Source organism: Aquarana catesbeiana, linkage group LG05, assembly GCF_042186555.1.
Source record: "Aquarana catesbeiana isolate 2022-GZ linkage group LG05, ASM4218655v1, whole genome shotgun sequence".
Classification (NCBI taxonomy): domain Eukaryota; kingdom Metazoa; phylum Chordata; class Amphibia; order Anura; family Ranidae; genus Aquarana; species Aquarana catesbeiana.
In genome coordinates this window covers 637963223-637977169 of record NC_133328.1, presented here as the reverse complement: position 1 = coordinate 637977169, position 13947 = coordinate 637963223, and the positions used below count along the sequence as shown (strand labels likewise).

General features: G+C 44.8%; 1 protein-coding gene across 1 annotated transcript in view; it reads left to right on the top strand.

Moving 5' to 3' along the window:
• The window catches only part of LOC141145599 (cytochrome P450 2C29-like), a 76467-nt gene that overhangs the window by 16998 nt on the left and 45522 nt on the right, over positions 1–13947 (top strand). Inside the window, exon 3 of the mRNA XM_073632425.1 lies at positions 12539–12701. Coding sequence (XP_073488526.1) covers positions 12539–12701 — 163 coding nt within the window. The remainder of the gene's footprint in view (positions 1–12538; positions 12702–13947) is intronic.

The following is a 13947-nucleotide window of genomic DNA, read 5'->3' as shown; positions in this document are numbered from 1 at the left end:
CCGTGATGTCACAAGACTCCCCGCCCACCTCTACACTCTCCTAGTTCTGAGTTTTGAGCAACATCCAGTCAAAACTCAGGAAAGGCACCACATGACTTCAGCATGCCTATTTATGCTGTGGTATGGAGCAGGCAATTCTGGGAGAGCTGGAGAAAAAAGGAGGAGGGGGATGCGAAGCTGGAATCCTAACACTCTCTCTCGCTCATGCTGTTGATTAGATAAAGAAATCAGATGTCAGTCACAGCAGTGGGGGATGTGGCGACAAAAACATATCTGTGTGTCGTTTTTTTATCTTTGTACAAAAAGACAAGAGGATTGCTCAGAGCTGTATTAACTCTTCGTGGCAAGACTGGGCACAGATGACTTGACATCCTCTACTGTACCAGGTAGAAGTCTTCATTAAAAAAAAAAAAAAGTTTTTTCAGGTTTACATCCACTTTAAGTCTGTTGCTTGTGGCTGCAGCCAATGAAATTATTTATCAAAGCATTCTTTCTCTGAGCCCCCAACACACCATAGCAAAATCCAAGAGAATACATAAAGCACCCATCAAAGACCTTCCTTTAAGCTTCAAAGGACTCTTATTAAGCCTCATAACAGTGGCATTAAGACACAAATAGTTACATAGTTTATAAAATGTAAAAAAAAAAAAAAAAACAACAACACAGGTCCACTTTTGACATCAAGTGCTGATGTAATATTCTTCGCATTGATCTGGGGCAGTGTTTTTCGACCTTTTTTCAGTCAAGGCACCCTTTAAAAATTATGGACAATCTCAAGGCACCCTCCAAAATGATGAACAGTCTTGAGGCACCCCATTCTAAAATGTAAAACTATTCTAATAATTTTACATAATGCAGCAACATCCACATGTGTAGAACACCCAATGTTAGAGGTGATTTATTCTTCCAAAGAAAATGCACTTTTGCAAACTGGTACTGACTAGTATTCCAGTGTTTCTCTTCTCCCTCAATTTTCCTCCATCACTCAACTAATGTGAACCCAATGCTGATGGAGAGGGGCAAGGGAGGGTCAAACAAGGATGATATGTGGGCAATTTACATCCTCCTTATCAACTGATGATGACATTGGTCGTTAGGATGCCAGCAGCTCGAAGGTCGTAATGGTGCACATTGACAACCTGTGGCTTTATATAACTAAAAAGCAGGCTTCATCCACATGCCAGCTTGTATACAGTTTTTTGGGCAATTTTTAGGCATTTTGCCAAAGCACACCTGAACAAACCTCAAGGCACCCTGGTTGAAAAAGGCTGGTATGCTTCAGAAACAATGTCACATCTTTCCCCTTCGCTCTTCAGGGCTTATTGGATACCAGTTTGACATAATGTTGATCCATGCATTTGGCTTATTCTCTTTGTACCCGCAATTGCGGAATGTTTGATTTGCACCACATGTTCAAATTAATAAATATATCGAAATGGAAAAAAAAAACACAGGTCCTTCAAGCTACTCTACCGTTCCCGTGGTCATCTCATCACCCTCCCTACTTAGGTATTAAGCTGACCGCTAAGCCCGCTGACCTCTACGCAGCTAATTATCCTCACATGCTTACACACCTTACTAAACGAATGACTCCATGGACTACTCTCCTGCTATCTTGGATATGCAGGATGACGATAGTAAAGATGTCCACACTACCTAAAATATTATACCTATTTCTGTTATGGCACATTTCCTGAGGATTCTGCAGTGCCAACTGACTTCTTATATTTGGGGTCACTCACACCCCGCCATCCTAATGCCACTCTATATGCCCTAGACTTCCGGGCGCACTTGGGCTGCCCAATTACTGTTATGCAGCTCAACTGGCACATTTGCTGAAGTATCATACAATCCATGAATCTCCACTGTGGGTAGTCTTGGAATTTGTGGACTGCAACCCTTTGTCTGTGGCTGATTCCCTTTGGTTGCACCTGTTGGACCGCAGAACTATCTAATCCGATCACAAAAGAATACTTAACTGTAGGTGATAGAAGTAAGATGCACCATGGCCTTCAATCACCCCATGTCCCCCTACTGTCATTTTTTAAGAACCCCTCATTTTATCCGGCCTGGACCTTTCCCTCTCCCTTCCAAACTTGGTAATCAGCTAAGCTTATTAGGGATATAGATTCACTACCTCAACATCCTTTAAAATGTTCCCAGCTCTTCAGGAAAACTATGGCCTCCTGAGCTCTGAACACTTTTTTTTACCCCTTACTGCCGAGACAGAACATCGCTGACACACATGATGCATTTTGAGAGGGTATGTAAATGGGCCCCCTACACTAGGAGCCTTAACTCAATATTGTACGCCCAACTACTTACCTTACTAAACCTCATTCTACACACCCCACCCAGTCCATACCGGAACCCCACACCATTTTTTATTAAATGGCGCGGGGGCCCCCCCAAAATCCATACCAGACACATGACAAGACGATTGAGTGCCCCCCCCTCCTGAACCATACCAGGCCACATGCCCTTAACATGGGGGGGTGGATGCTTTGGGGTGGGGGGCTCTGCTTCCCCCACCCCAAAGCACCTTGTCCCCATGTTGATGAGGACAAGGGCCTCTTCCCGACAACCCTGAGTTGTGGTTGTCTGGGGTCTGCGGGCAGAGGGCTTATCAGAATCTGGGAGCCCACTTTAACAAGGGGGGCCCCCAGGTCCCTGCCCCCCCATGTGAATGAGTATCGGGTACATAGTACACCTACCCATTCCCAAATAAAGTGGCAAAAAGTAATAAACACAAGAGACAGTTTTTGACAAATCCTTTATTAAAAAAATAAATAATAAAAAATAAGTGTCCCTCCATGTATATCCATCGTCAATCACACCGCCCGCCGACCCGCAAAAAAAACCGCTCCCGCCTCCTGGCGACTGCTTCCTCTACGCTTTGACATTTCTTATATAGGTAAGGGGCTACGTCACCCAGTGGCACCGCCCCCTTCTGACATCACAGACTGCTGCACGTTGGGCAGAGCTCCCCCATCCCAAAGTACCCACCCCCCCATGTTGAGGGTATGTGGCCTGGTATGGTTCATCCACTTTCCTGACCTGCCAGGCTGCATGCCCGGATAAGGGTCTCGTATGGGTTTTGGAAAGGAACCCCATGCCGTTTTCTTTTTTAATTTTGGCATGGGGTTCCCCAATGGGCCTGGTATGGACTACGGGGGGGGGGGGGGGCACAGACCATTATTTTCTTTATATTTTTTAACCAACACTTTTTTTTTTTTTTTAAAGCAGTCGGCTTCCTGTCCCCACTCCTTAACAACCAGTGTACACTGCACCAAGGCTTTGCCCAATCAGGGTGCAGAATGCACTGTGCAGGGTGTTTATCGGGGCGAAGACTCAGTGAACACCATGCAAATTTGGGGTTTCGGCGAACAGCCGAATGGGCAAATGTTCGGCCCAAATTGATCCCCGGCCCGAAATGTTCGCCCCCATCCCTATTTATTAGACCTGTTTGGTATAAGTGGATTGAAAATCTGGTAAGAGGCTTGGGAAGTCATCTGCAGGATAATATTCACCTTTTACCTTTGTTTCTAAAGTGCTGAACATTCTCTTGAGTTTTTATTCTACTGGTATATCCTATACACTTTTACTTACCTACATGCACCCTCCTAAAGGGACCACTAAAAAGCTGTTGTGACTGCAGCTTGTGAGCTCTCATTTTTCCATCAATTAAACTTAGACTTTGCCTAACTAAGGTAGACTGATCTCTGTCTACATTTTTTGCTTGATATATTCTGCATCTGCAGTTTCATATGTTATGTAACACCCGAGTTACAGTAAGGGTACAGAGTGCAGAGTTTATGGATTTTAAATTTTCACGAGTCTCCTCTCACCCAGATTACACAACAGCAAAACATGTAACATAAGAGCCCAATACAAAGTGCAGAACTGGAGAGAAGCAAGTTTAGTGAAAATGATTATCATAATCGTGATAATAATTTTTGTTATGGAGGCATTATGTGTACTTTAGAAGGCTGCAGGGGATATTTGGGTGCAGATAAACAGGTGCAGCTTATGTAGAAGGATTTGCTTCATCACTGTGTATCACCTGAGGCTAGTCAAGTCACTGGGTATATATAAGGATTCATTTTTTTAGCGTGACTGTCCCATTTTTTAACCCCCCACTTTCTGTAGTTAAGTAAAAAATCTCTACTTTCCCTGCCAAATAAAGCTTATTCCCAACATTTCCACCATCCTTTTTGTGACCGACCGTCCAGCACCCAGCTTGGGTGCTTCTGTCAAGATACGGCTTCCTCCAGTCTGGACCCAGGAGCCAGGAATTATAGCTGAGCACCCAAGGACTAGACAACACTAGCTTAGGTGCAAACTGTTACTCTAACTGACTTTATTGTAAATTCACACAGAATATATACCATGCAAGATCAGGTTACAGCTTGATCACATTATCCTAGACAATTAGCATATCTAAGGAACAGCCAACATTAAACATACACAGTACGCTAATTATAAAGCCTTGATTAGTCAGGGGATTCCCAGACAATCCGGCAACAAGCCCACAATCCTGGATGCACAAAGTACATTACGGTTCGATAACAAGGTAAAGTGGACACAATATTAAAGTGGTTGTAAATTCCAAAAAAAAAAAAACTGCAAAACAAAGGCATAATGAGCTAGTATGCATCGTATTCTAGCTCATTATGAAATACTTACCTAAGATCGAAGCTGTTGCAGAGGTCCCTGCACACCGATGTGACCGGCGACATGTCTCCCGGAGTTATTTCCGCATTCGCAGGCTCTATCGCTGTGATTGGCTGGAGCCGCAATTGTGTCACTCCCGCAAATGCGCGCAGGAGCCGCCGGTCACGGCACGGCTCCTGAAGAAACAGCACAAGCAGGCTGTTTCTTCAGTGCGCATGTGCCGATGACGTCGGCGCATGCGGATACAGTGATTATCTCCTAAACTGTGCAAGTTTAGGAGATATTCACGTTACCTACAGGTAAGCCTTACCTGTAGGTGAAAGTGGTGTAACAGGGTTTACAACCACTTTAATAACATCACTAAAAGCTGAGCAGACAGACAGAAACAATAGGTGACACACTTACAGTGCTGTGCATTGAAATAGTATTGATACCCCTTGAAATTTTCCACATTTTGTCATGTCACAACCAAAAACGTAAATGTATTTTATTGAGATTTTATGTGATAGACCAACACAAAGTGGCACATAATTGTGAAGTGGAAGGAAAATGATAAATTGTTTTCAATTTTTTTTACAAATAAATATGTGAAAAGTGTGGAGAGCATTTGTATTCGGCCCCCTTCACTCTGATACCCCTAACTAAAATCTAGTGGAACCAATTGTCTTCAGAAGTCACCTAATTAGTAAATAGAGTCAACCTGTGTTTAATTTAATCTCAGTATAAATACAGCTGTTCTGTGAAGCCCTCAGAGGGTTGTTAGAGAACCTTAGTACAGCATCATGAAGGCCAAGGAACACACCATACAGGTCATGGATAAAGTTGTGGAAAAGTTTAAAGCAGGGTTAGGTTATAAAAAATCTCCCAAGCTTTGAACATCTCACAGAACACTGTTCAATCCATCATCCGAAAATGGAAAGAGTATGGCACAACTGCAAACCTACCAAGACATGACCGTCCACCTAAACTGACCGGCCGGGCAAGGAGAGCATTCATCAGAGAAGAGCCAAGAGGCCCATGGTAACTCTGGAGGAGCTGCAGAGATCCACAGCTCAGGTGGGAGAATCTGTCCACAGGACAACTATTAGTCGTGTTCTCCACAAATCTGCCCTTTATGGAAGAGTGACAAGAAGAAAGACATTGGTGAAAGAAAGCCATAAGAAGTCCTGTTTGCAGTTTGTGAGAAGCCATGTGGGGGACACAGCAAATATGTGGAAGAAGGTGCTCTGGTCAGATGAGACCAAAACGGAACTTTTTGGCCTAAAGGCAAAACGCTATGTGTGGGGGAAAACTAACACTGCACATCACCCTGAACACACCATCCCCACTGTGAAACATGGCGGTGGCAGCATCATGTTGTGGGAATTCTTTTCTTCAGCAGGGACAGGGAAGCTGGTCAGAGTTGATGGGAAGATGGATGGAGCCAAATACAGGGAAATCTTAGAAGAAAAGATCAAAGCATATTCATGTGTTAGAATGGCCCAGTTACAGTCCAGACCTAAATACAATTGAGAATCTGTGGCAAGACTTGAAAATTGCTGTTCACAGAGACTCTCCACCCAATCTGACAGAGCTTGAGATATTTTGCAAAGAAGAATGGGCAAAAATGTCCCTCTCTAGATGTGCAAAGCTGGTAGAGACATCCCCAAAAAGACTTGCAGCTGTAATTGCAGCAAAAGGGGGTTCTACAAAGTATTGACTCCGGGGGGCGCCATACAAATGCCCCCCCACACTTTTCACATATTTGTAAAAAATTTTGAAAACCATTTCTCATTTTCCTTCCACTTCACAATTATGAGCCACTATGTGTTGGTCTATCACATAAAATCCCAATAAAATACATTTTTTTTTGGTTTGTAGCAGGGTCCCAGGCCTCCTTCGGTCTAATGAGAACCTCCAGGGCCAGAGATAGCTGAAATCCTTCTGTATATAGTGGGTTGTGAGGTATGGTGGGTGCAAAATGATTAAAGTCATTGGGCGCCAGACAGTTCTTGAATGCAAAAGAGATTTTATTTCTCTTCACAAACTTTTTTAGAGGAAAGAGGGTTGGGGGCAGGACACTCTTAAGTAGTTGCAAGTTCAATTGGCAGACTCCGAGACTTCAACAGGAGGACAGCCATGCAGGGAAAGGCATCCAGCAAGACGCCACATCTGCATGTGCAGGAATGCTGTCTCCTATGGCAACAGTCTTCAACAGTTCCTAACACAAAGCTTAACAGTTCCTTTCACTTCCACTACAATGTCTTCTTGTAGCTCTTCAGCCCCCTGAGCTCCCGGTCTCCCACTAGACCCGCTGATTAACTGCCACTGAATCCCTGGAGCTCCTCCAATCTTCACGGTAGTTACATATTTAGTCAGGTTGAAAAAAGACACAAGTCCATCTAGTTCAACCATAAAAAGAAATAAATAATAAAATGATACAATCCCATATACACAATCCTATACCCACAGTTGATCCAGAGGAAGGCGAAAAACCCCCAGCAAAGCATTCTTCGAATTTGCTACAGCAGGGGAAAAAATTCCTTCCTGATCCCCAAGAGGCAATCCCTGGATCAACTTTATCTATAAATATCAGTATCCAGTTATATTATGTACATTTAGGAAAGAATCCAGGCTTTTCCTAAAGCAATCTACTGAGCTGGCCAGAACCACCTCTGGAGGGAATCTATTCCACATTTTCACAGCTCTTACTATAAAGAAACCTTTCCGTATTCGGGAATGAAATTTCTTTTCCTCTAGGCGTAAAGAGTCTTGTCCTCTGTGTTGACCGTTCATTCATTCATTCACATGACTCCACCCAAATATATAGGTTCTCCCAGCAGCCCAAGGGATCCAAGAAAACCCCTGCCCATTGGCTGAGACACCCCACGTACCCATAACCTGACCTTGTGTTACCCTTCTCATATCTGGTACCACCAAGTACCCGGCCCTCTACTGGTAAAAGAGACAAGTGCAACCAGGCCAAACTTAGGGAGAAATCAATAGACCTCTAACAATCATCCGGGATAATTACTCCTGACAAGTAAATTTGTGTGGAGCAACCCCGCCTAAACTCCAGGGTGCTACAGGTTGTAACGTGACAAAAATTTGGAAAATTTCCAGGCGGTATGAATACTATTTCAAGGCGTTGTATATATAGACTCCACTTCAACGTTCCTCCTGCACACACTCATGTCCTCCTGCAGGGGCTTGGGGACATGCATGAAGACCCAGACCATGTCTTCTTACAATTTGGCCTGTGAATCTTTAACCACTTAAGGACCAGCCTCGTTTTGGATTTTAGGTGTTTACATGTTTAAAACAGTTTTTTTTGCTAGAAAATTACTTAGAACCCCCAAACATTATATATTGTTTTTTTTTTTTCTAACACGCTAGAGAATTAAAATGGCGGTCATTGCAATACTTTTTTTTGCACCGTATTTGCGCAGCGGTCTTATAAGCGCACTTTTTTTGGAAAAAAATCACTTTTTTGAATAAAAAAATAAGACAACAGTAAAGTTAGCCCAATTTTTTTTATATTGTGAAATATAATGTTACGCCAAGTAAATTGATACCCAACATGTCACGCTTCAAAATTGCGCCCGCTCGTGGAATAGCGTCAAACTTTTACCCTTAAAAATCTCCATAGGCGACGTTTAAAAAATTCTACAGGTTGCATGTTTTGCGTTACAAAGGAGGTCTAGGGCTAAAATTATTGCTCTCGCTCTACCGGTCGTGGCGATACCTCACATGTGTGGTTTGACCACCGTTTTCATATGCGGGCACTGCTCACGTATGCGTTCGCTTCTGCGCGCGAGCTCGTCGGGACAGGGCGCTTTAAAATTTTTTTTTTTTTTTTTTCTTTATTTTCTTTATTTTTTCACTGTTTTAAAAAAAATTGGATCACTTTTATTCCTATTACAAGGGATGTAAACATCCCTTGTAATAGAAAAAAGCTTGACAGGTCCTCTTAAATATGAGATCTGGGGGTCAAAAAGTCCTCAGATCTCATATTTAGACTAAAATGCAAAAAATAAAAAAAAATAAAAGTCGTTTAAAAAAATGACACAAAAAAAAAATGTGCCTTTAAGAGAAGTGGGCGGAACCGACGTCATGACGTCGCTCCGGCCGTCCAATGGTATAGAGACGGGTGGGCGCCATCTTAGCCTCACTCGTCTCTATACCCAGGCACAGAAAGGACCCGATCGCCTCCGCCGCTACCGACGGCTCCGGTAAGCGGCAGAGGGTCGCGGGAGAGCGGTGGGAGGGGGGTGGCACCTCTCCCGCCGCCGATAACGGTGATCTCCCGGCGAACCCGCTGCAAAGACCACCATTATCGTGTACAGAATTGCCGGCCCTAAAGATGAATACCTCGGTTGTGGCAGCAGCTGTTGCCGTTACCGAAATATCCACCTTTAAAGTGATGACGTATATATACAGTGGCCGGTCCTTAAGTGGTTGTCCATGACATCCTGGGGACATAAGGGTGGCCCAATCAAGTGCTGTCCTCCGCTGCACTTCCCTCTGGGACATTGATAATTTTGGCAGTTCCTGTGGCTTGCCTTTTCCTATCGGTCTGGGAACTACATCTCCCACAAGTCATAGTTGCTCCCAGCAGGCTCTGCCCTTCCCACAATCCACAGCAGCTCAGCTTGCTCTTCTCGGTTATCCTGAGAGGTGGGCGGGGCTTTCCTCCAGCTCTCTACCCGTGTGCGTACAGTCCTACAAAAAGCCAGTATTTTGTGTCCCTCTGTCCTATCTCCCCACAGCCGCTCCTGTGCCTGACAGTGATAGTAGCCCAGTCCTTGCTGCCAGACAAAGTATAGGTGTGGACCAGGGGACTACACTCATCTAAACAAAGAGGACATTGTGGGGCCCCCCCGCGCATGCACAGGCACATTGTGCGTAATATACACATCCTGGGATGCAGTTTGTGAGAGCTCATGCTTGCACACACAGACCACGGGGGTCTCTGCCAGAGGACCCACAGTGTGTATGCGCACTAAATATCCATGTGTCCATTAACCACTTCAGCCCCGGAAGGATTTACCCCCTTCCTGACCAGAGCCCTTTTTTACAATTTGGCACTGCGTCGCTTTAACTGACAATTGCGAGTTCGTGTGACGCTGTACCCAAACGAAATTCCCGACAACCAACGGCCAGGGTTGTCGGGAAGAGGCCCTTGTCCTCATCAACATGGGGACAAGGTGCTTTGGGGTGGGGGGGGGCCCGCAGGGTGCCCCCCATGCCCAAAAGCACCCACCCCCCCATGTTGAGGGCATGCGGCCTGGTACGGTCCAGGAGGGGGAGGGGCCGCTTGCTCGTCCCCACCCCCATTCCTGACCGGCCGGGCTGCATGCTCGGATAAGGGTCTGGTATGGATTTTGGGAGGATCCCCACGCCGATTTTTCGGCGTAGGGGGTTCCCCTTACAATCCATACCAGACCCAAGGGCCTGGTATGCCCCTGGGGGGGAACCCACACCAGTTTTTTTATTTAAAACTTGGTGTGGAGTTCCCCCTTATGATTCATACCAACTACTGTATGTTTTCATTTGTTAATGCCAAAAATGTGGCAAAGTCATACAAAGTAGTACTGCTCCCAAATCGCAGTAAAATCGCGATAAAATTGCGTGACTTTGAAGTCGTATAAGTGTGAAAGGGGCCTTACAGAGAGATCAGTACTATAAAAATGCAATGATTACTCTGTTGTCACTGGCAGGGAAGGAGTTAACACTAGGGGGCAATTAAGGGGTTAAGTGTGTGTTCCCTCACTGTGTTCTAACTGTGGGGGGACTGGACTAACTAGGAGAGATGACAGATCGCTGTTTCTACTTAGTAGAAACACACGATCTGTCTTCTCTCCTCTGACAGCATTTGGATTTGTGTGCTGGCTCTCGTGCACGCGCAGCGGGCGCACGAGCGTGCCTCCTGTGTGGCATGCGCGCCCTCTGGCGGCTCTTAAAGGGGCGACGTACCTCAACGTGATTTTGCGCAGCCGACCTATATCGGCGCGAGCCGGTCGGCAAGTTGTTTAAATATGGTAGCTCTAGAGAAAAGTGGGTAAAGGAGAACTTGTGTTTCAAACAACACAACACTGGACTTCATGGTGTAGTAACTACAGTATGTTTTTTTTTTTTGTTTTTTTCTTATGAGACAGGGACAAGTATTAGGGATTTTCTTTTTTTTGGGGGGGGGGGGGATAGGCGGGGATAGGTAGGGTGAAGTTCTGCTTTAGATAAACTTTTTTTAAAAAAAAGCCTTCACTGACTTCTGTGGCTGCAAGTACTGCTGAGCAATCCATCCTCCAAAGCAGAAGTATTGACGGCCTTCCATTCTTTCTCTTAGCAGCTCGTCCCCCACCCTTCTTCCACCGCCGGCAGTGACTCGGCAGCTTATCCCCCACTGTTTCCCCTCCTCTGCCAGCAAGGACTCAGCAGCCCAGCTTCCCCTGCTCCACCCTCCCAGCAGTGACTCAACAGCTCAGATTCCCCTCCCAGCAGTAGCTCAGCAGCTCAGTTACCTCTGCCATCAATGACCTCTCAGTTTCAAGGTCCTTGTCACCCTGATGTCATTCTAATCCTCTGGCTTCAATGCTTTGTGAGTCTCTGGGCCAACATCAAAAAATATACTCACCGGCCTCTTTATTAGGTACACCTGTTCAATTGCTTAGTAACACAAATTGCTAATCAACTAATCACATTACAGCAACTCAATGCATTTAGGCATCTAGATGCGGTGTAGAAGAATTGTTGAAGTTAAAACCGAACATCAGAATGGGGAAAGAAAGGGAATTTAATTTATTATGAACATGGCATGGTTGTTGGTGTCAGACGGGCTGGATTGAGTATTTCAAAAACCGCAGATCTACTGGGATTTTCATGCACAACCATCTCTCAGGTTTACAGAGAATGATGGGAAAAAAGAGAAAATATCCAGTGAGCGGCAGTTGTGTGGAGGAAAATGCCTTGTTGATGTCAGAGGTGAGAGGAGAATGGGCAGACTGGTTCCAGATGATAGAAAGGCAACAGTAACTCAAATAACCTCTCGTTACATCCAAGGTATGCAGAATACCATCTCTGAATGCACAACAAATGCAAACTTGAAGCAGCTGGGCTACAGCAGCAGAAGACCACACCGGGTGCCACTCCTGTCAGCTAAGAACAGGAATCTGAGGCTACAATTCGCACAGGCTCACCAAAATCGGACAATAGAAGATTGGAAAAACATTGCCTGGTCTGAGGAGTCTCGATTTCAGCTGCGACATTCAGATGGTAGGGCACACTTGCCACACTTTGGGCTCCTTATTACCAATTGAGCATTGTTTAATCACCACGTCCTACCTGAGTATTGTTGCTGACCATGTCCATGCCTTTATGACTACAGTGTCCCCATCTTCTGATGGCTCCTTCCAGCAGGATAATGCACCATGTCACAAAGTTCCAATCATCTCACCACTGGACAATGAGGTCCCTGTACTCCAATGGACTCCACACTCACCAGATCTTAATCCAATAAAGCACCTTTGGAATGTGGTGGAACAGGAGATTGGCAACATCACTATGGACCAAAATCTCTGAGGAAAGTTTCCAACACCTTGTTGAATCTATGCCATGAAGAACGAAGGCAGTTCTAAATGCAAAAGGGGGTCCAACCCGGTACTAGCAAGGCGGACCTAATAAAGTGGCCGGTGAGTGTACATATGCAAATCCGGTATTCTGACATTGTTGCATGCTTCTCATGGATTTGGTAAGTCTTGAAGCCAGAGACAGCCAGGGAACTGGCAGGTTCAGCTACATATAATAATGGGTTTGGCTCCTACATATTTTTTGACAATTCCTGTCATTGTGGACCTCTGGCTTTCCTTGTTTTTTGTACCTTCGACAGCTCAGCCAAAAGTACGGCTCGATATTCACCATCTGGAAACTGACGAAGCCGGTGGTGGTCCTCTGCGGTTATGAGACGGTGAAAGAAGCCCTGCTGAATCACGCCGAGGAGTTCAGTGACCGTCCATTCATACCCACGCTGGTCATCCCCAGCAAAGGATACAGTAAGATCACCAAGACACTACTCAGAGCTCTAAACTAACAAGAAGTGCCCATTCCAGAATACTCAGGGTTGGGGACATCACACGCAATGCAAAGAAGTTTTCTTGATACAGAATAAAAAACAACGCTAGGGGAATTCAATGAAGCTGTTGTTGCGCCTCTTTTCTGGCGTTAATCCTTTTGTTAATGTATTGTGCCAAATTTTTGAAGCATTTGTGACACTTTTGGTTCTGACAACGATTCAGGTAGTTCTAAAATGCCCCATTTTTAGATTGTGGTGCACCAAATTCAAAATAATATACTCACACGTTCCCTGGAATTTATAAAGAATGGTACAGACAGATTTTGTGAAAGTGTCTCGCGTGCATTCTAAAAGTGTGCAGCACACCAAATTCATGTACCTGTCTTCAGCTTGTACTTGAATTTGGCGCATGCTGTGCCACTTTTGGAATCCACATGAGACATTTTTGCAAGATCTGTCTACACTAGCGTCTCTATCTATACTCCAAAAGAGAGTTGGTCTTAACCCGTTCCACCATGTCCTATGTGGGCGAATGACGCTGGGGCCGGCCTCTCAACGATTCGAGTGGACATCTTATGACGTCTTATAGAAAAAGGAAAGACGGTACCAGGGAGAGGGTACAGTCCAAAGTACCACATAAATGTGCCTCAGGGGTGTAGTAACCAAAATAGTCATTAAAATAAATCAAAGTGCAACTAAGTATAAAAATAGAGTTTTCTTGTGAAAAAAAAAAGTATAAAAATAGAGAAATGTATTATTCACAAAGTATAACAAAAATACTTCCCAACCTCCACCTTCCACCATTTAAACTAGACAACATTGTCTGAACCAGAATAGTGTCTAGACACCACTCACGCAATCAAAGAGTTCCATACATCAAACATAAACTGTGTAGTGTGTGGAATTAAAGAACTGTATGAGTATACCACCTAGGTTTATGTTTGGGCAATGGAGCTTCCTGATGACGCATGTATGCATGTGAAACGCGTAGAGGCTTCTGGGTAATTACGAACGTCACTTCCTGTTCACGGACCCGTACCAAATCGAGGCTTGGAACGCACGCCGGGCATGACAGACCCCCAAAAACAAACAGCTGGACAGACTCAGTGCCGGTTTTGAGGCACCATAAAGTGTGCGTTTGCAATTTACCTATTGTGAAAAGTTACTTTTTAGTTAAGATAAATAAATATTTTATGCATACATGTTGCGCTATGATGGATATTTAA